Source organism: Ranitomeya variabilis, chromosome 7, assembly GCF_051348905.1.
Source record: "Ranitomeya variabilis isolate aRanVar5 chromosome 7, aRanVar5.hap1, whole genome shotgun sequence".
NCBI lineage: Eukaryota > Metazoa > Chordata > Amphibia > Anura > Dendrobatidae > Ranitomeya > Ranitomeya variabilis.
The window spans coordinates 30,822,955-30,845,931 of NC_135238.1; the positions used below are offsets into that span (position 1 = coordinate 30,822,955).

Below are 22,977 nucleotides of genomic sequence, written 5' to 3' on the forward strand. Positions count from 1 at the left end.
AAACGCGACTTTGGCGCGAAAGTCGCGTACCGCATGGCCGACAAGCACAGGGGTCGGATCGGGTTTCATGAGACGCCGACTTAGCCAAAAGTCGGCGACTTTTGAAAATGATCGACCCGTTTCGCTCAACCCTACTCAGGACCGTGCAGCTCAGCAGCCAATCAGTGCGCAGTAAGCCTGTACATATAAGAGGCGCCTCCAGCTCCGGCCTCACTGTTTTCCTTCCTATCAGGAGAAATTTTCATTTTGTTTCCGCAGCACATGATGGCAGAGACCGCGCCAGCCGCCGCTCCCCCTCCCGCAGAGCCAGCCGCCAAATCCAAGAAGCAGCCGAAGAAATCCGCCGCCAAGAAAAGCCATAAACCCTCCGGCCCCAGCGTCTCCGAGCTGATCGTGAAAGCCGTGTCCGCCTCCAAGGAGCGCAGCGGGGTGTCTCTGGCCGCCCTGAAGAAGGCTCTGTCTGCCGGAGGATACAATGTGGAGAAGAACAACAGCCGCCTGAAGCTGGCCGTCAAGTCTCTGGTCACCAAGGGCGCCCTCCTCCAGGTGAAGGGCAGCGGCGCCTCCGGGTCCTTCAAGCTGAACAAGAAGCAGGAGACTAAAGACAAAGTGGCCAAGAAGAAGTCAGCAGCTGCGGCCAAGCCCAAGAAACCCGCTGCTGCCAAGAAAGCCGCCAAATCTCCGAAGAAGCCCAAGAAGGCTCCGACCGCGGCCAAGAAGAGTCCGAAAAAGGCCAAGAAGCCCGCAGCAGCTGCCAAGAAAGCGGCCAAGAGCCCCAAGAAGCCGAAAGCCGCTCCCAAGCCCAAGAAGGCGACGAAGAGTCCGGCTAAGAAGGCGGCCAAACCCAAAGCTGCCAAGAGTCCGGCTAAGAAGGCTGCGAAAGCCAAGAAGCCAGCGGCTAAGAAATAAGCGGAGCTGCTCCTGTACTTATACCACAAAGGCTCTTATCAGAGCCACGAAATCCTCCCCCCAGAGCTGTATGATCAGTGCCACCACCTCCTCCCCCCAGAGCTGTATGGTCAGTGCCACCACCTCCTCCCCGCAGAGCTGTATGATCAGTGCCACCACCTCCTCCCCGCAGAGCTGTATGATCAGTGCCACCACCTCCTCCCCGCAGAGCTGTATGATCAGTGCCACCACCTCCTCCCCGCAGAGCTGTATGATCAGTGCCACCACCTCCTCCCCGCAGAGCTATATGATCAGAGCCACCACCTCCTCCCCGCAGAGCTGTATGATCAGTGCCACCACCTCCTCCCCGCAGAGCTGTATGATGAGTGCCACCACCTCCTCCCCGCAGAGCTGTATGATCAGTGCCTACAGGTGACAATTCTGTGTTATTAATGGAGGGAAGGGGCCGATGTGCAGCAGAGATCATGACACTTGCATCATCCTAATCAGTTATCACCACATGTAACCCTCATCTCAGTAATAGGGGTGTGAGGTTATTACTCCGATGTGAGAGTTGAAGCCTCAGTGACTGATTATAGAGGAGCCACTGTACAGCTCCGGGCACTGGGAATCTAGAACCGGAGCTTCCGCTGTATTAGCCGCCTGCAGATTTGATGCGACCCTGTGTGTTTCAGAGCAGCAAGTAATATCTGAAGTGTGAGTCAGGCTGAGCCTTCTCTGTGCAGTGATTGGTCGCGGACATCACACGTTATTGGCTGCTCACCTTCTACAAAATAACCAATGGTATGCAGGGGGCGTGTCCACATGGAGCGAGACTAGGAGCAGAGGAGTATAAATATCCCGCTCTCTCCGCTTCTCTCATCACTTCTGTTCTCTTCTGTTCAGAGCTATGGCCAGAACCAAGCAGACCGCCCGTAAATCCACCGGAGGGAAAGCTCCCCGCAAGCAGCTGGCCACTAAGGCCGCCAGGAAGAGCGCTCCGGCCACTGGTGGAGTGAAGAAGCCCCATCGTTACCGCCCGGGAACAGTCGCTCTCCGTGAGATCCGCCGCTATCAGAAATCCACCGAGCTGCTGATCCGTAAACTTCCCTTCCAGCGACTGGTGAGAGAGATCGCCCAGGACTTCAAGACTGATCTGCGCTTCCAAAGCTCGGCCGTGATGGCCCTGCAGGAGGCCAGCGAGGCTTATCTGGTGGGGCTGTTTGAGGACACCAACCTGTGCGCCATCCACGCCAAGAGGGTCACCATCATGCCCAAAGACATCCAGCTGGCCCGCCGGATCCGTGGGGAGAGAGCTTAGATCTGTTCTCAAGACCTGACTGTACCACAAAGGCTCTTTTCAGAGCCACCAAATCCTCCCTCCAGACGAGCTCATTCCTAACCTCCGCCACACAGGGCTGATCCTGAATGCATCATGTATCCGGACTAGTTGTTCATTTCTCTGCAGGAGTTTGCAGCAGTTCTATAGTCGTTTTGCCTAGATAAAATCAATCAGCGTTTTAGAGACTCCTCATCCCCTTATAAGTTCTCTCTAAACTGCTGGACCTCGTTTCCTTATATTCCCGGCACTCCGGTGTGATGGAGTCACTATGGAAAGAGGGAAAGTTATGTTCCTTGTATTCTTGAAAGCGGATACTTCTCCCTTGATACTTCTCCCTTGATACTGAAAACCTATCTAGACTAAGTAGAAGGAAAAAGGTAAAACGTCATCTCCCCCAAAAGTAGAAAGGGACACGAGACACTGAATCATTTAGTGGGGGACAGATCCAGCTCCAGGCATCCCATAAAAACGTATTTATTAGTAAGTCAGAACCGCGTCTGCCTAGTGTAAGTGTACATCCCCTGTGACTCCTTATGCAGTTTGTGAGTTTTTTTGTATTATTTCCAAATACGTTTTTCTGTGATCCCTGGACCTGGATATATATCTACCTATTAGACTCCTGTATGGAACGTAAGTGACCAGTGATCGCAGGACACAAACACATTTCCGATATCTGTCCGTCCGGAAACTAAAGAAAAAAAACGGACACCAGTGCTGCAAGGCTGCAGTGTTAACCACTGAGCCACGGCGCCGCTCAACAATACTTAACTCCCTCTTTGTCTGCTCTGTATATACTGTACACTGCTCAATATAATGTACACGCTGCTGTATATGCTGTACACACTGTTGTATATACTGTACACACTGCTGCATATAATGTAAACTGCTCAATATAATGTACACACTGCTGTATATGCTGTACACACTGTTGTATATACTGTACACACTGCTCTATATACTATACACACTGCTGTATATAATGTACACACTGCTCTATATACTGTACACACTGCTGTATATAATGTACACACTGCTCTATATACTGTACACACTGCTCTATATACTGTACACACTGCTGTATATAATGTACACACTGCTCTATATAATGTACACACTGCTGTATATACTGTACACACTGCTGCATATAATGTACACTGCTCAATATAATGTACACTGCTGTATATAATGTACACACTGCTCTATATACTGTACACTGCTGTATATACTGTACACTGCTCTATATACTGTACACTGCTTTATATACTGTATACTGCTGTATATACTGTACACTGCACTGTACACTGCTGTATATACTGTACACACTCCTCTATTATCAGTGACACTTATTACACTGCTGATCTGGGCAGTACAGATGTGATGTGCACTATATATACTATATACAGCTGTGCTCTCTGTGTAGATGCTGGATTTTGTGTCTCCGCTTTTCTCCCTCCCCCCATCGCTACAGATCACATTTGTGGTGGGTGGGTCGTTATGTAATTATCGTGTATTTGAGTTCTCCTATGTTCTCTGGGGCTGGAGACGCCGGGGGTCTGGTTACATGCAGCTCCCTGCTCTGAGGGACCGGTAATGGCCGCCAATCCGGCACCACAGTGACTGCCGGGGATCAGATGAGTTTTCTGTAGATCATTGTCCCTAAAATGTATTTTTGTATTCTACTTTCTAACAAGCTGGAAAATAGCAGCAGGAACTACAATGAAAGCACAAATCAAAATAACCAACAGATCTAGCAGCAGCGCCGAGGTGAGAAGAATGGAGAAGCGGGAAAATAAGAGGACAATAATCGGGAAATTCACAATCGCCAACCGTTCTGTGCTCAACCAATCAGAGACGAAAGGGAGGGGCTAACTGCAAATTTAGTACTAGAAATCTCGCTCCGGAAACGCGTCATCTCTGCGGTTCTCGCTCCGGTCCGCTCACTCGCTATATAAAGGAAGGACTCTGCGCTGATCAGTCATCGTGTTCTGCTGACTACGTGGAAGATGTCTGGTCGCGGTAAAGGAGGAAAAGGTCTCGGGAAGGGCGGCGCCAAGCGGCACAGGAAGGTGCTCCGTGATAACATCCAGGGCATCACCAAGCCTGCCATCCGCCGTCTAGCTCGCAGAGGAGGCGTCAAGCGCATCTCCGGCCTCATCTATGAGGAGACTCGCGGTGTCCTGAAAGTCTTCCTGGAGAACGTGATCCGTGACGCCGTCACCTACACCGAGCACGCCAAGAGGAAGACCGTCACCGCCATGGACGTGGTGTACGCGCTCAAGCGCCAGGGCCGCACTCTCTACGGCTTCGGAGGTTAATTGTGTTCTCTGCTCCATGCTCACACCCCAAAGGCTCTTTTCAGAGCCACCCACATCTTACATGAGAGGCTGCACCTGACTGCTGGGGTCTAATGGTCACTGTGCTTGTGTGACTGCCAGTGCAGGCTTTATACACGCTGTACATGTGTAAGGGGGGATATATCCGCACTGGGCCGTTTATAGTAATTTGTGCACAGTTCTACCATATTCTGCTGATACTACGGAGCAGAAATCCACGTCCTGATGTTGAGTAAAGGAGATTCTGACATTGTATCTTCCTGCTCAGATCCGTGTGGGTTGTAGGAGGGCTGCGAATAGTGAAAGCGGCTGGATTGATGAATGGCCTCGGAGTGTAGACTCCTATGTGACCGCGTCCTGATCACTAGACTCTGGTATGGATGGCGGCTCCGGTGCTGAGGCCGCATTTTTTGGGCCACATGTCAGTCGATTTACTTTATAATAAATAATCTGCCATTACCAGTGGAACCCTGGAGGCAGCGGCACTAGGACCCAGAGCTGAGAGGACAGGGGTCTATAGCTACAGAAAGCGCTGCGCCACTGGTAGAGGAGCCGCACAGAAGCTCCCACAGCTGTGATGGGGACTGGACCTGCACGGGGCCGATAGAAATGGTGAAATCAGCCAGATGTGATACAAATCCGGTGAACAAACAACCTCCGCCGGCGAACGATCTACATCTCACTAGGACACATCTGCAGATGAAGACGGAACAAAACCCTACGAGGCAGCGGAGAAGCAGCTCTTCTAGTGAGGGTGTGGGTGGCTCTTAGAAGAGCCTTTGGGGTGAGGAGCAGAGGAAGGAGCCGATCACTTGGCGCTGGTGTACTTGGTGACCGCCTTGGTGCCCTCGGACACCGCGTGCTTGGCCAGCTCTCCGGGCAGCAGCAGGCGCACGGCGGTCTGGATCTCCCGGGAGGTGATGGTGGAGCGCTTGTTGTAGTGAGCCAGGCGGGAGGCTTCCCCTGCGATGCGCTCGAAGATGTCGTTGACGAAGGAGTTCATGATGCCCATGGCCTTGGAGGAGATGCCGGTGTCGGGGTGGACCTGCTTCAGCACCTTGTACACGTAGATGGCGTAGCTCTCCTTCCTGCTCTTCCTCCGCTTCTTGCCGTCCTTCTTCTGGGTCTTGGTCACGGCTTTTTTGGAGCCCTTCTTGGGCGCTGGGGCAGATTTGGGATCAGCCATAATGAAAGCAAATAGTTCTTGTCACAAGTGAGAGGAAAATGATCCTGACTCTCCCAGAGCAGCGGAATCTATAGCCAGTCCATGCAAATGAGCACTGATGACAGATCGCTGTGCTATTGGGTGAGAAAATCAGGTGATCAACATCAGAAGCTCCGCCCTCTGAAGTTCATTGGTTATTCCATAAATAAATCTCCCCTCCATCAGACTGTGCTGTAACTCCCCATATACTGCTGCGTACCCCCGTATAGTGCGATATATGCCCATATAGCAATGTATACCCTCATATAGTGCAATGTATGCCCATATAGCAATGTATACCCTCATATAGTGCTTTACAACTCCATATTGCATTGTATAAACTCCAGACGGTGCTGTATACCTTACACATAATGCTGTGTATCGCATGTAGCACTGTAACCCCCCGTCCATATGTGCTATATTCTCCCCTTATAGTGCTACACACACCATGTTGCACTGCATACCCTCCATAGAGCGCTGGAAACCCCCATGTCTCGTTTTTACCCATGCATAGTGATGTATACCCCCCTATAGTGCTGCATTCTTCCATATAGGAGCTTTTACCTTGGTAGATCCTGTGTGCCGGTTTGCTGCCGGTTGTGACTTTATTGCTATCGGGTCGGTGCGATTCTCTAACTGATGTTCTCACTGTCGCAAGTGATCGGAGGACGCCACCTATTGCTAGAGGCGGAGGAGCAGTGATCGGATTTCGGCCTCTCCCCTGTGCTCCTCACCCGGATCTCTCTCAGCTGACCAGATTGTTTGTGCAGAGCCCAGGACTGATCGCTGCGACATTTCCCCAACTAGAAACAACTGGTGAGCACCGGCAGTAACGGAGCGGGAATGTCCGAAGCAACAAATCACCTGCGAGGAGGATGCGGCCACCGATCAGTCCGTGTACCGGCTCCCCGCTATGTCCAGCGCCGCTTCTGCGGATACTGCGCCACTAATCAGGGACTCCAGTGGGGGATCACTATACAAGAGCGGATCGTCCGACCCGACACCGGGCGTCGTCCATGCTCCTGGGTCCTCTCCAGTCTTCCCGCCGTGTCTGCGGCTGCACAGCCCGGGTCTCTCAGCCTAGCGGCGGGAGAAATAGCAGGTGGCGCAATAGAGGTGAGGGCTAAATGCTGAGGAGGGTGATGGCGGGATCCGGGGCTGAGCTCCTCTACAGCTCGGAGCCTTCACTACTGATCTTGTCAGTTCTGAGCGAGTTGCTGTGATCAGTGGTGTCTGTTATTTAACCCTTTGCTCCCCAGATCTGATATTCTGGGGACTCCGGCATCTGCTATAACATGATTCGGTTTAGTTCATGATTCTCCAAATAACCTGAGACCTTTGCGCTCCGTCAAGATTACAGACTATTCCGGATCCTTCTCTTTACAGAGGAAGAAGTTACATAATGACATTTAGAAGCTGCGGAGACGACGATGAGCGGGAAATTCAAATTCCCTAACAGTTCTGTGCTCAGCCAATCAGCAGAGGGAGGGGAGGGGCTAATGTTGGTTACAATGTGGCAGTTCCCGCTCAGTGGCTTCTTCTGTTCTGTGTCTTCATATAACGCGTGGTCCCAGGATGCTAAACTCAAATGCTCTCCGTGGGGAGAGAGCTTAGATCTGTCCTCCACACCTGCCTGTACCACAAAGGCTCTTTTCAGAGCCACCAAATCCTCCCACAAATGAGCCGAGTCCTGAACGGTCCCTTTTCTGCGCGTATTCTCCATATACGGAGCGCGGTCGCAACCGGTAATAGACGGCGGCTGCTGTTTCCGATATTGTAGGTGATCCGCGATATTCCAGTGACCGCTCCGCCCCTTCTCTATTCTCACCTAGTCCAAGTGTGCGACATCTATTACATAACTGACGTTTTATAAGGACAGGGTAAAGTGTGTACAGAGCACAGCCCGGGTCTGTGGCGGTGGAGGCGCGGTTTCTGTACAGCAGGGGTAAATGGGGTCCTAGTGCCGCCTCTGCAGTCTTGCGGCTTTAGGTTGTTCTCTTGTTCTGATCGGAGATCTCTGCGTTTAGTTTCTATTAATAACCTCATTTGTCCCCCAGATCGGTGATGGCGCCTTTATGTGAATCTATTCTGCTTGACACTGATCGGAGCAGATCCCTCCCCCCATCGCTACAGATCACATTTGTGGTGGGTGGTTATATAATTATCGTGTATTTCAGTTTTCCCATCTTCTCTGTAGCTGGAGCCGCCGGGGGTCTGGTTACATGCAGCTCCCTGCTCTGCAGTGACAGGTAATGGCCGCCAGTCCGGCACCACAGTGACTGCCGGGGATCAGATGAGTTTTCTGTAGATCATTGTCCCTAAAATACATTTTTTTTAATTCTATTTTCTAACTTTTGACAAACTACAATGAAAGGAAAAATCTAAATAACCAACAGATCTAGCAGCGGCGCCGAGATGAGAAGAATAGAGAGGTGGGAAAAGAAGAGGACAATAAGCGGGAAATTCAAAATCGCCAACCGTTCTGTGCTCAACCAATCAGAGACGAAAGGGAGGAGCTTTACTGCTAATTTAGTACTAGACATCTCGCCCTGGAAGCGCGTCATCTCTGCAGTTCTCTCTCTGGTCCATTCCTCCTCCATATAAAGGAGGAGTCCGTGCGGCTCAGGAATCAGTTTTTGTTCACTGTAGAAGATGTCTGGTCGCGGCAAAGGAGGAAAAGGTCTCGGGAAGGGCGGCGCCAAGCGGCACAGGAAGGTGCTCCGTGATAACATCCAGGGCATCACCAAGCCTGCCATCCGCCGTCTAGCTCGCAGAGGAGGCGTCAAGCGCATCTCCGGCCTCATCTATGAGGAGACTCGCGGTGTCCTGAAAGTCTTCCTGGAGAACGTGATCCGTGACGCCGTCACCTACACCGAGCACGCCAAGAGGAAGACCGTGACCGCCATGGACGTGGTGTACGCGCTCAAGCGCCAGGGCCGCACTCTCTACGGCTTCGGAGGTTAATTGTGTTCTCTTCTGTCCTGACAACCCAAAGGCTCTTTTCAGAGCCACCCACATCTTCTATGAGAGGCTGCAATTTCCTATTCCTGCTGCCGAGACGTTCACACTATCAGTATTTGTAAGTCAAAACCAGGAGTGGAGCAATCAGAGGAAAAGTATAATAGAAGCACGTCACCCACTCCTGGTTTTGGCTTATAAATAATGATGTGAAATACTGACCGAATACTGAACGTGTGATCGTTGACTAAGGTGCGGAAACGACCCGATTAGTGAAGATCCTGCTACCAATATGTGGGAAGAGGGGCAGGTAATAATCAGCGCTGACACCGCAGGGAATCTGTATAGAATATAAGCTCGGCCGTGATGGCCCTGCAGGAGGCCAATCTGGTGGGGCTGTTCGAGGACACCATCTTTATACGCTGTACATTTTAAGACGTTCTGTCTGTTCCTTCTGAAGCTGGTTGATGCTGTTCTAATGATCGAGAACAGGGATATATCCGCACTGGGCCGTTCATAGTAATTTGTGCACAGCTCTACCGTATTCTGCTGATACTACGGAGCAGACATCCAAGTCCTGGTGTTGAGTAAAAGGAGATTCTGACACCTTGTATCTTCCTGCTCAGATCCGTGTGGGTTGTAGGAGGGCTGCGAATAGTGAAAGCGGCTGGATTGATGAATGGCCTCGGAGTGTAGACTCCGGTATGGATGACGGCCACTGAGATAAACATAGATCCCATATATACACCAATATGTAATAGAATAGGTCGTGTCCGCAAACTATAAGCGGCTCCGGTGCTGAGGCCGCATGTTTCGGGCACATGTCAGTTGATTTAATTTATTAAATGACTGAAAGAGGAGCCTCCTGCTGAACCTACACATGCAGATTATTGCAGAAGATGCCTATACTGCGCCGACAGTGACTAACCCCCGGCATCCATTACTCGGAGAACCGAGAACCAAAACAAGAGGCAGTCTGCTAGAAGTTCCATCTGTTTGGGAATGTTAGGACATAACTTACTAGCAGCCGCACTGAAGGTTACAGGATAACCCGGCTTCCCCACTAATGCTGGTGGGAGAGTTTCCCGTCATCTACTGTATTAGCCGCGCACACTCTGGACCATTTATTATAGAATACTGCGGTAATAGCAACCGCTGCGGTATCACCAGGAGACATGTGGCAGGATGGACATCAGGCCTCTGCTGACCGCAGCACAGATCGTGTATATAGTTGTATCTAATTCCAGATACCGCGGGGGCACATGTGTTAGCAGACGCTAGTGTGGACCATCGGCCGATTACAGCTCTCAGGAAGAGGATGTGGGGGCTCTTAAAAGAGCCTTTGGGTGTGTGGATGGACAGACGTGGAGAAGCGGCACTCACTTGCTCTTGCTCGCCTTGCTGCTCTCGGTCTTTTTGGGCAGCAGCACGGCCTGGATGTTGGGCAGGACGCCCCCCTGGGCAATGGTCACCCCACCCAGCAGCCTGTTCAGCTCCTCATCATTGCGCACCGCCAGCTGCAGGTGACGGGGGATGATGCGGGTCTTCTTGTTGTCCCGGGCAGCATTGCCGGCCAATTCCAGGATCTCGGCGGTCAGATACTCCAGCACAGCGGCCAGATAGACCGGAGCGCCGGCGCCGACTCTCTCAGCGTAATTGCCCTTGCGAAGAAGCCTGTGCACACGGCCGACTGGGAACTGCAGTCCTGCCCGGGATGAGCGGGTCTTGGCTTTAGCACGAACCTTTCCTCCTTGTTTGCCGCGTCCAGACATGATGGCGAGAACTGTAAAAAGAGAAAATCGAATGTAGAAGAGACCGTGTTGTGTCGCCTTATATAGTCTGCTGCCCCGCCCTCCTCTCCTGTCGTTGGAGGAATCTGAAGCTGCCAATGGAGAAGAGACTTGGAGAACCACCAATGAGCTGCAGAGGGCGGAGCTTATTACCGCTCCATTGCTCAAATGAGTTTCTCACACAATAGAAAACGTTTGCTTTGAGCAGAATAGATAAGGGGTGAAAACAGATATTTGTCTTGGAGCAGAAGAAAATGCAGAAATATTCTGTTGATTTGTAATTTGCACTCGTTAGAATTGTGTCTTCTATCAGTCATGAATTGCACTGACAGGCTGGCGGGAGAGGGGTTAATCCCTGTCAGGGCTTCTCCTCCGCTCCATCTATACAGGAGCAGATTCCCTGCGGTGTCCGCGCTGATCCTATCACTGCCCGTAAAACAAGTCTCTTATGTTCTACCAGGAGCCTGATGTGACGCTGCCGGGTCTGGGGTGGGGGAAGTCGCCGCTTCTGTAAAGCAAGTGTGTAGTGGGGAGCAGCACACACACGGCCACTGAGGAGTTAAATGGAGGCGGATATTCCTGTATCTGGGATTGGTCGGCGCCTGCGGATGTCTCTCGCTCATTGGCTGATCACAGATCCGTTGCTTGTTTTGAATTTCCCGCTCAATCTCTGTTCTTTGTCCGTCGGATTATTACCGGCCCCTCTGCTGGTAGCGGCGGTCGCTGTGGATACCGGTGGGGGCAGCTCTGCCCCACTGATAATACCGGGTCCTGCCCTCCCAGCTGTCTGCCCCCAAACACCGGGATCGGTGGCCATTATTATCCTGGTGAGGTTATAATAGTCTTCAGAGGCGCCATCCAACCGAAACATTAGTGTCCAGGACGTGGTCATCACACAGGAGTCTCCGTACCCGGTACACAGGCCGTCCATCTATCCAGCTGCCTCATACAGCCACATTCCCTGTGAATATTCGTTGCCCTATTCATCCCACACGGATCTGATCAGGGAAATATTACGGCACAGCCCATATCCCTGGAAATCGTGTTATATTTATTTTGTAGATCAATATAAGAAACAGCATTTGTGCCAGGATGGGAGTCACCAGGACTTGGGCATCTTACAGTCAGACCTGTGATCGGAGCTCTCTGCACTGCAGTGATTTTATCTAGTCCTGTCATATTAACCCTGTGAGATCTGTGACATCCGTTATACATGATTACATCTGGTGCTAGAGGATCTTATCCTGCGATTATATTGGGATATTTATCCTATGATTCGCTGTTCCCCTCCTCATTCTCGGAGCTTCTACATGTGGATATATTGCCCGAGAGCCGCCTGTCCTGACACTGGATGAAGCGGGGGAGGAAAAGTGATAGAACAGAAGGACGATCAGTAACTGAGCAGGAATCCTGTGAGGAGGATGTGACGGCCGATAATGTAACTGCCTGACCTGTGAGATCCTGACACCACAGTGTAATGTTCTGAGCAGGGAACTCTCAGCAATCTCCTACACATGATCGTCCATTCCCCATCACAGACCTCCTGCCTGTAGCCGTAGGACGGATCTGTAATGGGGAGACATGGTGGGATCTGCTGGGAGAGCATAATTGGTCTTCCCTGAAATGTCTCTTGTAGGACACGTCCCTGACCAGTATATCGTCTCCACAATACTGATTGTGACGGGAAAGGGAAAATCTGATCGTCTCCAGGTCAGACACACGGGCACATCACAGCATGTGGAGAACACGGAATCATTCTCTATAGCCATGAGAGGAAACCGGGGCGGATACTGCGCCGCTAACCTGGAAATCTGCAGATTCCTGTGTGGGATGTAAGAGACCAATGATCGCTCAACACAAGCAGATTTCCCGATGTCGGTCCTGGGACCACGTGTTATATGAAGACAAAGGACTGGAAAAAGCGGGAACTGTAAGCGTGTTACCATTGGCAACATTAGCTCCTCCCTCTGCTGATTGGCTGAACACAGGACTGTTAGGGGGGGGTTGAATTTCCCCGCAGCTTCTAAATGTAATGACGTCACTTCCACTGTAATGTAATGACGTCATTTCCCTAGATCAACTCCACCGACCACAAATGTCTCCTGTTATTTGATAAACAAGAGAATAATTAACTAATAAACGAGACCCCAGAATGCCGAGATCTGTGCAGCAAGGGGTTAAATAAGAAGTCCCAGAACACAGAGCAACTCACCGAGAAATGCCCAGATTATTCCGGACAAGGTTTTCTCACCATCTCCCTCGTCACCATTAATTCCCTCCGTTGCTTCACCTGCTATTTCCCGTCACCAGACGCAGAGCCCCGGGCGGTGAGAGCAGACACCTCGGGGAGACTCCATATAGTGCAGTAATATCTCCAGATGGTGCTGGAAACCCCTGTAATTCTGTATACCTCCATATAACAATGCAGTGCACATCTGTATACTGCTGTATGCCCCCTGTAATGCAGAAATCCCCACACACAGCAGTAAACCTTCCATGTAGAAATAATTACCTCTATATAGTAATGTATCTTTACGAATAGTCCTTTGTACCCCCATATAGTGCGACATACTGCGATGTAGCGGTTTGCGGTATAGTGCAGTAAGTGTCCGGTAAGGGCATCACAGCAGTATGCATGGCCCCCTCACACATACAGTTATGAGCTACCATCCTCTGTGGAAGTTACATATGGAAACGGGGAAAAAAGATCAGAAATGACCCTCAATATTACTGAATTACGAATGTACTTTTTATCAAGATCCATTTTAAGTTATTCTACCGGATTTTCCCCTCTTGGATGGTTTTGTCTATCAAGACCCCGGTAGGGAAACATTTAGTCAAGATATAGTTGAGAGCTCTTATCTTGTAGGTTGAGTTTTACTAACATGTTTTTATTTTCCCTTATTAAGGTCATTCAATTAAAGCTATCATATTACTTGTCTCCTGTTACGCGGTTAGTATTATAACAGTACGCTTGTCTTTCTCCAACCTGCTTGGATCTGTGTCTTATCCTACACTTTCCTCAACTTTGATCCCTTTTTCTTACCCTATTAAAATTTATTTTTACCGTCCCTCTTTTCTTTGTTTGTTGTATAAAACTCTATGTGTGTATTTGACAAATCGCGCTGCGCTCAGTGGCTTTTCATTCCAGCTCTTGCTCCATGGATCGTCCTGATTCTTTGTGGTCTCATAGTCCTCTTGTATTAATTGAAGTTCATGATTCTCACTTTGTTTCTCCAAACATTTATTAACTAAATGACTCCAGTCCTAATGCAAAATTACAGGAATGCGCCCGTTTTTTTTTTTTTTTTTTGTTTTGTTTTTTTTTTGTTTGTTTCTTTTAATTGTTAGTCATGTGAAAAGTGTACTGGCAGCAACCCAAAATAGAAAAATAATCCCTACTACATCGGCCTCTATAGTGCCAGAGGCATTTACTTTCTTATAAGCAGAACTTCCTTCTTAGGGCTCCTTACTCACCGGCAATACCCCGGCACTGCACCCCGCACAGAGGAGCGGAGCGTGCGGCTGCATCTATTCCTATGCGGCCGCATGCTCCGATCTGAGTGCCGGGTGCAGAGCCGGGTTTTAAACATGCGAGACTCATCCGAGTTGCTTGCAAGTGAGTAGTAGCCCTTAGATGTTAAGGCAGTGCCCCCATTAAATGCTGCAGGTTGGTTACTGAGTAGCTGTAGGATGGCTTCTGGGTCCCAGTAGGGCACTGTAGGAAAAAAACAGGTGGGATTCACTGCAAATTACAGCACAAAAGGCATTATTTTTGCAGCAAAAATGTCCCTTAAACTTCCCATCAGTAGCAATCTGCATCGTGCATTTCTCCCCACCCATAAGGTGGCTTTGGTTATCCAAATCCATCTTCTTTATGACCCCAGTGGCCCATTCTGGTGGGCGCTCCTGCCGGTCCCCAGCACCTTCCCCACCTGCTATTTGCTTCTCTTTCATCGTGTGCTCCAGCCAGTCTCTTCCATGCTGTACGGAGGGATCGGTGTCCCCACTGCACAGTTTGGACTTCACAGCGAGAAGGATTTCACAAGCCTTTAATGCCACTGGCCGTTCAGAGTCACAAAGACAAGTCAATAAGGCCTGGAAAAGCCCGACTCGTTCACATTTAACCAGAGCGTCTGAGATGGAACCTGAGCTTCTGCTAGATGGCAGCCCTATAGTGTAAGGGCACGTTAGGGATGGCCCCATCTCCAATGTTTGGGACATATAGGAATCTGCCAGGTCCATTGCGTTCACCTTCACCTCCCAATCCAATTCCCTGCACGTCGTCTCCAGAATCTGGGACAGCACGGTGTCCGAGTCTTGGAGTTTTTGCATGTGACCGTTCCATAGCCAATTAGTAAACACCTTCACCACCGCCCTCCTGGGGAAACCTTCCGTGCCATGACATAGAATGTCCATTAGATGGGGCACCAGATCCTGTTGGGAGGACACAATTAATGATATTAAATTTCCATAGCATATCATCCCGCACCACAGCGGAGACACTTTAGGGAAGACAGAGGCGGGTTATCACCACTTCTGTCTTCTCCTTTGCAACATATTGAAGTATCGCCAATGCTGATGGGTATAATGGACCCAGCGATCACTTGGCTGGATGTGGAAACGTGCAGAGGAAAAACTATAATGATGAAAGGGATTACAGCAGCACCGAGCGCAGATGGCAGTGCCTAGAAAATCTAGTACACCAGCCTCATTCTGGAGAGGTGCTGACATGAAGGATTGATCATCTCTCTCTGAGAGAGAGAAATAGAAAGAGAGAGAAAGAAAGAGAGAGAACGAGATAAAGAAAGAGACAAGGAGAGAGAGAAAAAGAAAGAGAGAAAGAGAGAGAAGAAAGAGTGAGAGAGAAAGAAATGAAGAAAGTAAGAGAGATAGAGATAGATAGAAAGAGAGAAAGGAGAGAGAAAGATTAAAAGAGAGGAGAGAGAAAGAGAAAAATGAGGATGATGAAAGGGATTACAGCAGCACCCCAAGTGCAGATGGCGGTGCCTAGAAAAACTAGTACATCAGCCTCATTCTGGAGAGGTGCTGACATGAAGGATTGATCATCTCTCCCTGAGAGAGAGAGAGAGAGAGAGAGAGAGAGAGAGAGAGAGAGAGAGAGAGAGATAGAGGGAAAGAGAGACAGAGAAAGAGAGGTAAAGAGAGAAATAGAGCGAAAGAGAGAGAAAGAAAGAGAGAGAGAAGAGAGAAAGGAGAAAGAATGAAAGAGGAGACAGAAATAGAGAGAGGGAAAGAAAGATAAAGAGAGATAGAGAAAGGAGAAGAGAAGGAGAGAGAAAGAGAGGAGAGACTGCTCTATACTGTACACACTGCTCTATATACTGTACACACTGCTGTATATACTGTACATACTGTACATACTGCTCTATATAATGTGTACATTGCTCTATATACTGTACACACTGCTGTATATACTGTACTTTCAGCCCTATATACTGTACATACTGCTCTATATAATGTATAAACGTCTCTATATACTCAGCTCTATATATTGTACACACTGCTGTATATACTGTACACTGCTCTATATACTGTACACTCTGCTCTATATACTGCATACACTGCTCTATATACTGTACATACTACTCTATATACTGTACACTGCTGTATATACTGTACACACTCCTCTATTATCAGTGACATTTATTACACTGCTGATCTGGGCTGTGCAGATGTGATGTGTTGCACTATATATACTATATACAGCTGTGCTCTGTGTAGACGCTGGATTTTGCGTCTCCGCCTTTCTCCCGATATTCCCCTTTTGCACAATAGTGGGGGTCACATAAATCCGTTAATATTTCACAGTTTCCTCCACGGAGTGTCGCACTGTGAAGCTGTCGCCTTATCAGAGCTCTTCCCTCCATTACAGGCCGCAGCGGTCACAGCTTCACACGGGGTAAGACACGATATCAGGCAGGTGATTGCAATCAGCCCCCGATGTGGATCATCTATTGATGTGGAACACAACCCCCCCCCCCCCCCCCCCAATACTCTGCACATACGGGGTACAGTGATATCACAGGTCAGGGAGGGGGCAGTCAGCGGAGGCCGTCGCCTGTGTTACCCTTCTGGCAAATCCCATAGTGAATGAATGAGGCCGAACGCAATGTTGCTGTAGTGAGTGACCCGTTACGCGGCAGATGCAGAAAAACTGCAAGATCTGCTGCAAAAGGCGACTTTCACATCAGCGATTCTTGCTAAAGTCACTGCCGATAGTGTCATACTCACCAAAGGGGGAGGCAGCACGACGCCCGGTGTCGGGTCGGACGATCCGCTCTTGTATAGTGATCACCCCCTGGAGTCCCTGATTAGTGGCGCAGTATCCGCAGAAGCGGCGCTGGACATAGCGGGGAGCCGGTACACGGACTGATCGGTGGCCCCATCCTACTCGCAGGTGATTTGTTGCTTCGGACATTCCCGCTCCGTTACTGCCGGTGCTCACCAGTTGTTTCTAGTTGGGGAAATGTCGCAGCGATCAGTCCTGGGCTCTGCACAGACAATCTGGTCAGCTGAGAGAGATCCGGGTGAGGAGCACAGGGGAGAGGCCGAGATCCGATCACTGCTCCTCTGCCGCTTGCAATAGGTGGCGTCCTCCGATCACTTGCGACAGTGAGAACATCAGTGAGAGAATCGCACCGACCGAGAGCAATAAAGTCACAACCGGCAGCAAAGTTATCAGGTTGATCACAGGATCTACCAAGGTAAAAGCTCCTATATGGAAGAATGCAGCACTATAGGGGGGCATACATCACTATGCATGGGTAAAAACGAGACATGGGGGTTTCCAGCGCTCTATTGAGGGTATGCAGTGCAACATGGTGTGTGTAGCACTATAAGGGGAGTATATAGCACATATGGACGGGGGTTACAGTGCTACATGCGATACACAGCATTATGTGTAAGGTATACAGCACCGTCTGGAGTTTATACAGTGCAATATGGAGTTGTAAAGCACTATATGAGGGTATACATTGCTATATGGGCATACATCGCACTATATGATGGTATACATTGCTATATGGGCATACATCGCACCATACGGGGGTACGCAGCAGTATATGGGGATTTACAGCACAGTCTGATGGAGGGGAGATTTATTTATGGAATAACCAATGAACTTCAGAGGGCGGAGCTTCTGATGTTGATCACCTGATTTTCTCACCCAATAGCACAGCGATCTGTCATCAGTGCTCATTTGCATGGACTGGCTATAAATGCTGCTGCTCTGGGAGAGTCAGGATCATTTTCCTCTCACTTGTGACAAGAACTATTTGCTTTCATTATGGCTGATCCCAAATCTGCCCCAGCGCCCAAGAAAGGCTCCAAAAAAGCCGTGACCAAGACCCAGAAGAAGGACGGCAAGAAGCGGAGGAAGAGCAGGAAGGAGAGCTACGCCATCTACGTGTACAAGGTGCTGAAGCAGGTCCACCCCGACACCGGCATCTCCTCCAAGGCCATGGGCATCATGAACTCCTTCGTCAACGACATCTTCGAGCGCATCGCAGGGGAAGCCTCCCGCCTGGCTCACTACAACAAGCGCTCCACCATCACCTCCCGGGAGATCCAGACCGCCGTGCGCCTGCTGCTGCCCGGAGAGCTGGCCAAGCACGCCGTGTCCGAGGGCACCAAGGCCGTCACCAAGTACACCAGCGCCAAGTGATCGGCTCCTTCCTCTGCTCCTCACCCCAAAGGCTCTTCTAAGAGCCACCCCCACACCCTCACTAGAAGAGCTGCTTCTCCGCTGCCTCGTTAGGTTTTGTTCCGTCCTCATCTGGAGATGTGTCCTAGTGAGATGTAGATCGTGCGCGGTATTTGGCGTCCTGCTCCTCACTGATCTGCGGCCTTTCTAGCACACAGGTGTCTGGTTCCCGGGTTAGTAGCGCAGTAGTTGTTCCCTATAAGACCAGCTGCGGGGAGGGAGCGGGATGTGATTGGTTTCACCGAGCACAGGAGGTGGCTGCCGGCTCAAGCTCCGGTCTTAAGGTACCTTCACACGAAACGACTTTACAACGAGAACGACAACGATCCGTGACGTTGCAGCGTCCTGGATAGCGATATCGTTGTTTGACACGCAGCGTCAAATGAATTCATTTATTAGAGCAGATCGGGGAGCGCTGTATGTATCAAGTCCCCGAGCAGCTCCATCCCCAGAAGAGTCTCATACAGAATCATAGAGAAAAGACTCGGCTCCATCTAATCCGGTTACAACCTCACCAGAATAATAATGGCGACCGATCAGGAGAACAATCCCCGTGTTTGGGGGCATGACAGAAACCTAACAGATTTATGGGGGATATATCCGCACACTGCCTCCCAGAGACCCCTCTATGCGCACAGTACAAGCCCCGATGTGATGCGGTTACTACAGTGCTGCCGTGAGGTGAATGTGTTGATTCTGCTGCATATTATACTGAACAGGGGGCAGCGAATATTCACAGGGAATGTGGCTGTATGAGGCGGCTGGATAGATGGACGCCCTGTGTACCGGGTACGGAGACTCCTGTGTGATGACCACGTCCTGGACACTAATGTTTCGGATGGATGGCGCCTCTGAAGACTATTATAACCTCACCAGAATAATAATGGCAACCGATAAGAAAACCCATCCCCGTGTTTGGGGGCAGACAGCTGGGAGGGCAGGACCCGGTATTATCAGCGGGGTAGAGCTGCCCCCACCGGTATACACAGCGACCGCCGCTACCAGCAGAGGGGCCGGTAATAATCCGACGGACAAAGAACAGAGATTGAGCGGGAAATTCAAAACAAGCAACGGATCTGTAATCAGCCAATGAGCGAGAGACATCCGCAGGCGCCGACCAATCCCAGATACAGGAATATCCGCCTCCATTTAACTCCTTAGTGGCCGTGTGTGCTGCTTCCCCAATAGAAGCTCCTGTAGGTGATCGGCGCCGGCCCCTCCTCACTGTCTGCAGGCGAATTCCTGGGAGCGAAGATTCTGTCCAGCGATGTTCTAAAGCGACGTCACGTTGCTCTGCAGCTTCCATCCTTGTAATTTGGTGACACAATTTATGGCTGATAGAAGACACAAGTCCAACAAGTGCAAACTACAAATCAACAGAATATTTCTGTATTTTCTTCTGCTCCAAGGCAAATATCTGTTTTCATCCCTTATCTAGTCTGTTAAAAACAAACGTTTTCTATTGTGTGAGAAACTCATTTGAGCAATGGAGCGGTAATAAGCTCCGCCCTCTGCAGCTCATTGGTGGTTCTCCAAGTCTCTTCTCTATTGGCAGCTTCAGATCCGTCCAATGACAGGAGAGGAGGGCGGGGCAGTAGACTATATAAGGCGACACAACACGGTCTCTTCTTCACACGATTTTCTTATCTGACGTTATCGCCATCATGTCTGGACGCGGCAAACAAGGAGGAAAGGTTCGCGCTAAAGCCAAGACCCGCTCATCCCGGGCAGGACTGCAGTTCCCAGTCGGCCGTGTGCACAGGCTTCTTCGCAAGGGCAACTACGCCGAGAGAGTCGGCGCCGGCGCTCCGGTCTATCTGGCCGCTGTGCTGGAGTATCTGACCGCCGAGATCCTGGAATTGGCCGGCAATGCTGCCCGGGACAACAAGAAGACCCGCATCATCCCCCGTCACCTGCAGCTGGCGGTGCGCAATGACGAGGAGCTGAACAGGCTGCTGGGTGGGGTGACCATTGCCCAGGGGGGGCGTCCTGCCCAACATCCAGGCCGTGCTGCTGCCCAAAAAGACCGAGAGCAGCAAGAAGAGCAAGTGAGCGCTGCCGCCGATCCCTACAAAACTAAAGGCTCTTCTAAGAGCCACCCATACCGTCACCACAAGAGCTGTAATCGGCTGATGGTCCATACTAGCGTCTGCTAACACATGTGCCCCGCGGTATCTAGATACAACTACATACACGATCTGTGCTGCGGTCACCAGAGGCCTGATGTCCATCCTGCCACAGTGTCTCCTGGTGATACCGCAGCGGCTGCTATTACCGCAGTATTCTATAATAAATGGTCCAGAGTGTGCGGCTAATACAGTAGATGACGGGAAACTCTCCCTCCAGCAGTAGTGGAGAAGCCGGGTTATCAGGTAACCTTCACAATCAGATGGAACTTCTAACAGACTGCCTCTTGTCTTGTGCCTCGGTTCTCCGAGTAATGGATGCCGGGGGTTAGTCACTGTCGGCGCAGTATAGGCATCTTCTGCAATAATCTGCATGTATAGATTCAGCAGCGTTAGAAGCAGCAGGAGGCTCCTCTTTCAGCCACTTAATAAAAGAAATCAACTGACATGTGCCCGAAAACATGCGGCCTCAGCACCAGAGCTGCTTATAGTTTGCGGACACGACCTATTCTATAACATTCGTGTATATGGGATCTATGTTTATCTCAGAGGCCGTCATCCATACCAGAGTCTAGTGATCAGGACGCGGTCACATAGGAGTCTACACTCCGAGTCCATTCATCAATCCAGCCACATTCCCTTTCACTGTTCGCAGCCCTCCTACAACCCACACGGATCTGAGCAGGAAGATACAAGGTGTCAGAATCTCTACTCAACACCAGGACTTGGATTTCTGCTCCGTAGTATCAGCAGAATATGGTAGAACTGTGCACAAATTACTATGAACGGCCCAGTGCGGATATATCCCCCATACACTCCAGGTATATATCTGTCCTCGATCATTAGAACAGCAACAACCATCTCCAGAAGGAACAGACAGAACGTCTTAATGTACAGGGTATAAAGCCTGCACTGGCAGTCACACAAGCAGTGACCATCAGACCCCAGCAGTCAGGTGCAGCCTCTCATAGAAGATGTGGGTGGCTCTGAAAAGAGCCTTTGGGTTGTCAGGACAGAAGAGAACACAATTAACCTCCGAAGCCGTAGAGAGTGCGGCCCTGGCGCTTGAGCGCGTACACCACGTCCATGGCGGTGACGGTCTTCCTCTTGGCGTGCTCGGTGTAGGTGACGGCGTCACGGATCACGTTCTCCAGGAAGACTTTCAGGACACCGCGAGTCTCCTCATAGATGAGGCCGGAGATGCGCTTGACGCCTCCTCTGCGAGCTAGACGGCGGATGGCAGGCTTGGTGATGCCCTGGATGTTATCACGGAGCACCTTCCTGTGCCGCTTGGCGCCGCCCTTCCCGAGACCTTTTCCTCCTTTACCGCGACCAGACATCTTCCACGTAGTCAGCAGAACACGATGACTGAGCAGCGCAGAGTCCTTCCTTTATATAGCGAGTGAGCGGACCGGAGCGAGAACCGCAGAGATGACGCGTTTCCGGAGCGAGATTTCTAGTACTAAATTTGCAGTTAGCTCCTCCCTTTCGTCTCTGATTGGTTGAGCACAGAACGGTTGGCGATTTTGAATTTCCCGATTATTGTCCTCTTATTTTCCCGCTTCTCCATTCTTCTCACCTCGGCGCTGCTGCTAGATCTGTTGGTTATTTTGATTTGTGCTTTCATTGTAGTTCCTGCTGCTATTTTCCAGCTTGTTAGAAAGTAGAATACAAAAATGTATTTTAGGGACAATGATCTACAGAAAACTCATCTGATCCCCGGCAGTCACTGTGGTGCCGGATTGGCGGCCATTACCGGTCCCTCAGAGCAGGGAGCTGCATGTAACCAGACCCCCGGCGTCTCCAGCCCCAGAGAACATAGGAGAACTCAAATACACGATAATTACATAACGACCCACCCACCACAAATGTGATCTGTAGCGATGGGGGGAGGGAGAAAAGCGGAGACACAAAATCCAGCATCTACACAGAGAGCACAGCTGTATATAGTATATATAGTGCACATAACATCTGTACTGCCCAGATCAGCAGTGTAATAAGTGTCACTGATAATAGAGGAGTGTGTACAGTATATACAGCAGTGTACAGTGCAGTGTACAGTATATACAGCAGTATACAGTATATAAAGCAGTGTACAGTATATAGAGCAGTGTACAGTATATACAGCAGTGTGTACAGTATATACAGCAGTGTACAGTGTATAGAGCAGTGTACAGTGTATAGAGCAGTGTACAGTATATAGAACAGTGTGTACAGTATATAGAGCAGTGTGTACATTATATTGAGCAGTGTACATTATATGCAGCAGTGTGTACAGTATATACAACAGTGTGTACATTATATACAGCAGTGTACATTATATTGAGCAGTTTACATTATATGCAGCAGTGTGTACAGTATATACAGCAGTGTGTACATTATATAGAGCAGTGTGTACATTATATACAGCAGTGTGTACAGTATATAGAGCAGTGTGTACAGTATATAGAGCAGTGTGTACATTATATACAGCAGTGTGTACAGTATATAGAGCAGTGTGTACATTATATACAGCAGTGTGTACAGTATATAGAGCAGTGTGTACATTATATACAGCAGTGTGTATAGTATATAGAGCAGTGTGTACAGTATATACAACAGTGTGTACAG

General features: G+C 49.9%; 6 protein-coding genes and 1 pseudogene across 6 annotated transcripts; 5 read left to right on the forward strand and 2 right to left on the reverse strand.

The window, feature by feature from the left end:
- The first annotated feature begins 245 nt into the window (after positions 1-245).
- On the forward strand, positions 246-931 carry LOC143784849 (histone H1.01-like). Its single transcript, XM_077273480.1, has one exon. The coding sequence runs from the start codon at positions 262-264 to the stop codon at positions 907-909; it is 648 nt and encodes a 215-aa protein (XP_077129595.1). The 5' UTR covers positions 246-261; the 3' UTR covers positions 910-931.
- Positions 932-1,798: 867 nt separating this feature from the next.
- Positions 1,799-2,229, forward strand: LOC143784850 (histone H3). The gene has a single exon (XM_077273481.1). The coding sequence runs from the start codon at positions 1,799-1,801 to the stop codon at positions 2,207-2,209; it is 411 nt and encodes a 136-aa protein (XP_077129596.1). The 3' UTR covers positions 2,210-2,229.
- Positions 2,230-4,232: 2,003 nt separating this feature from the next.
- LOC143784851 (histone H4) lies at positions 4,233-5,094 on the forward strand. The gene has a single exon (XM_077273483.1). It carries the CDS (start codon positions 4,234-4,236, stop codon positions 4,543-4,545), a length of 312 nt encoding a protein of 103 aa, XP_077129598.1. The 5' UTR covers position 4,233; the 3' UTR covers positions 4,546-5,094.
- A 3,325-nt stretch (positions 5,095-8,419) lies between these two features.
- On the forward strand, positions 8,420-8,731 carry LOC143785367 (histone H4). The gene has a single exon (XM_077274155.1). The coding sequence runs from the start codon at positions 8,420-8,422 to the stop codon at positions 8,729-8,731; it is 312 nt and encodes a 103-aa protein (XP_077130270.1).
- A 1,363-nt stretch (positions 8,732-10,094) lies between these two features.
- Positions 10,095-10,508, reverse strand: LOC143784852 (histone H2A type 1). The gene has a single exon (XM_077273484.1). The coding sequence runs from the start codon at positions 10,495-10,497 to the stop codon at positions 10,105-10,107; it is 393 nt and encodes a 130-aa protein (XP_077129599.1). The 5' UTR covers positions 10,498-10,508; the 3' UTR covers positions 10,095-10,104.
- A 9,381-nt stretch (positions 10,509-19,889) lies between these two features.
- LOC143784853 (histone H2A type 1-like) lies at positions 19,890-20,293 on the forward strand (annotated as a pseudogene).
- A 1,102-nt stretch (positions 20,294-21,395) lies between these two features.
- LOC143785717 (histone H4) lies at positions 21,396-21,707 on the reverse strand. Its single transcript, XM_077274800.1, has one exon. The coding sequence runs from the start codon at positions 21,705-21,707 to the stop codon at positions 21,396-21,398; it is 312 nt and encodes a 103-aa protein (XP_077130915.1).
- Between the last annotated feature and the right edge of the window lie 1,270 nt (positions 21,708-22,977).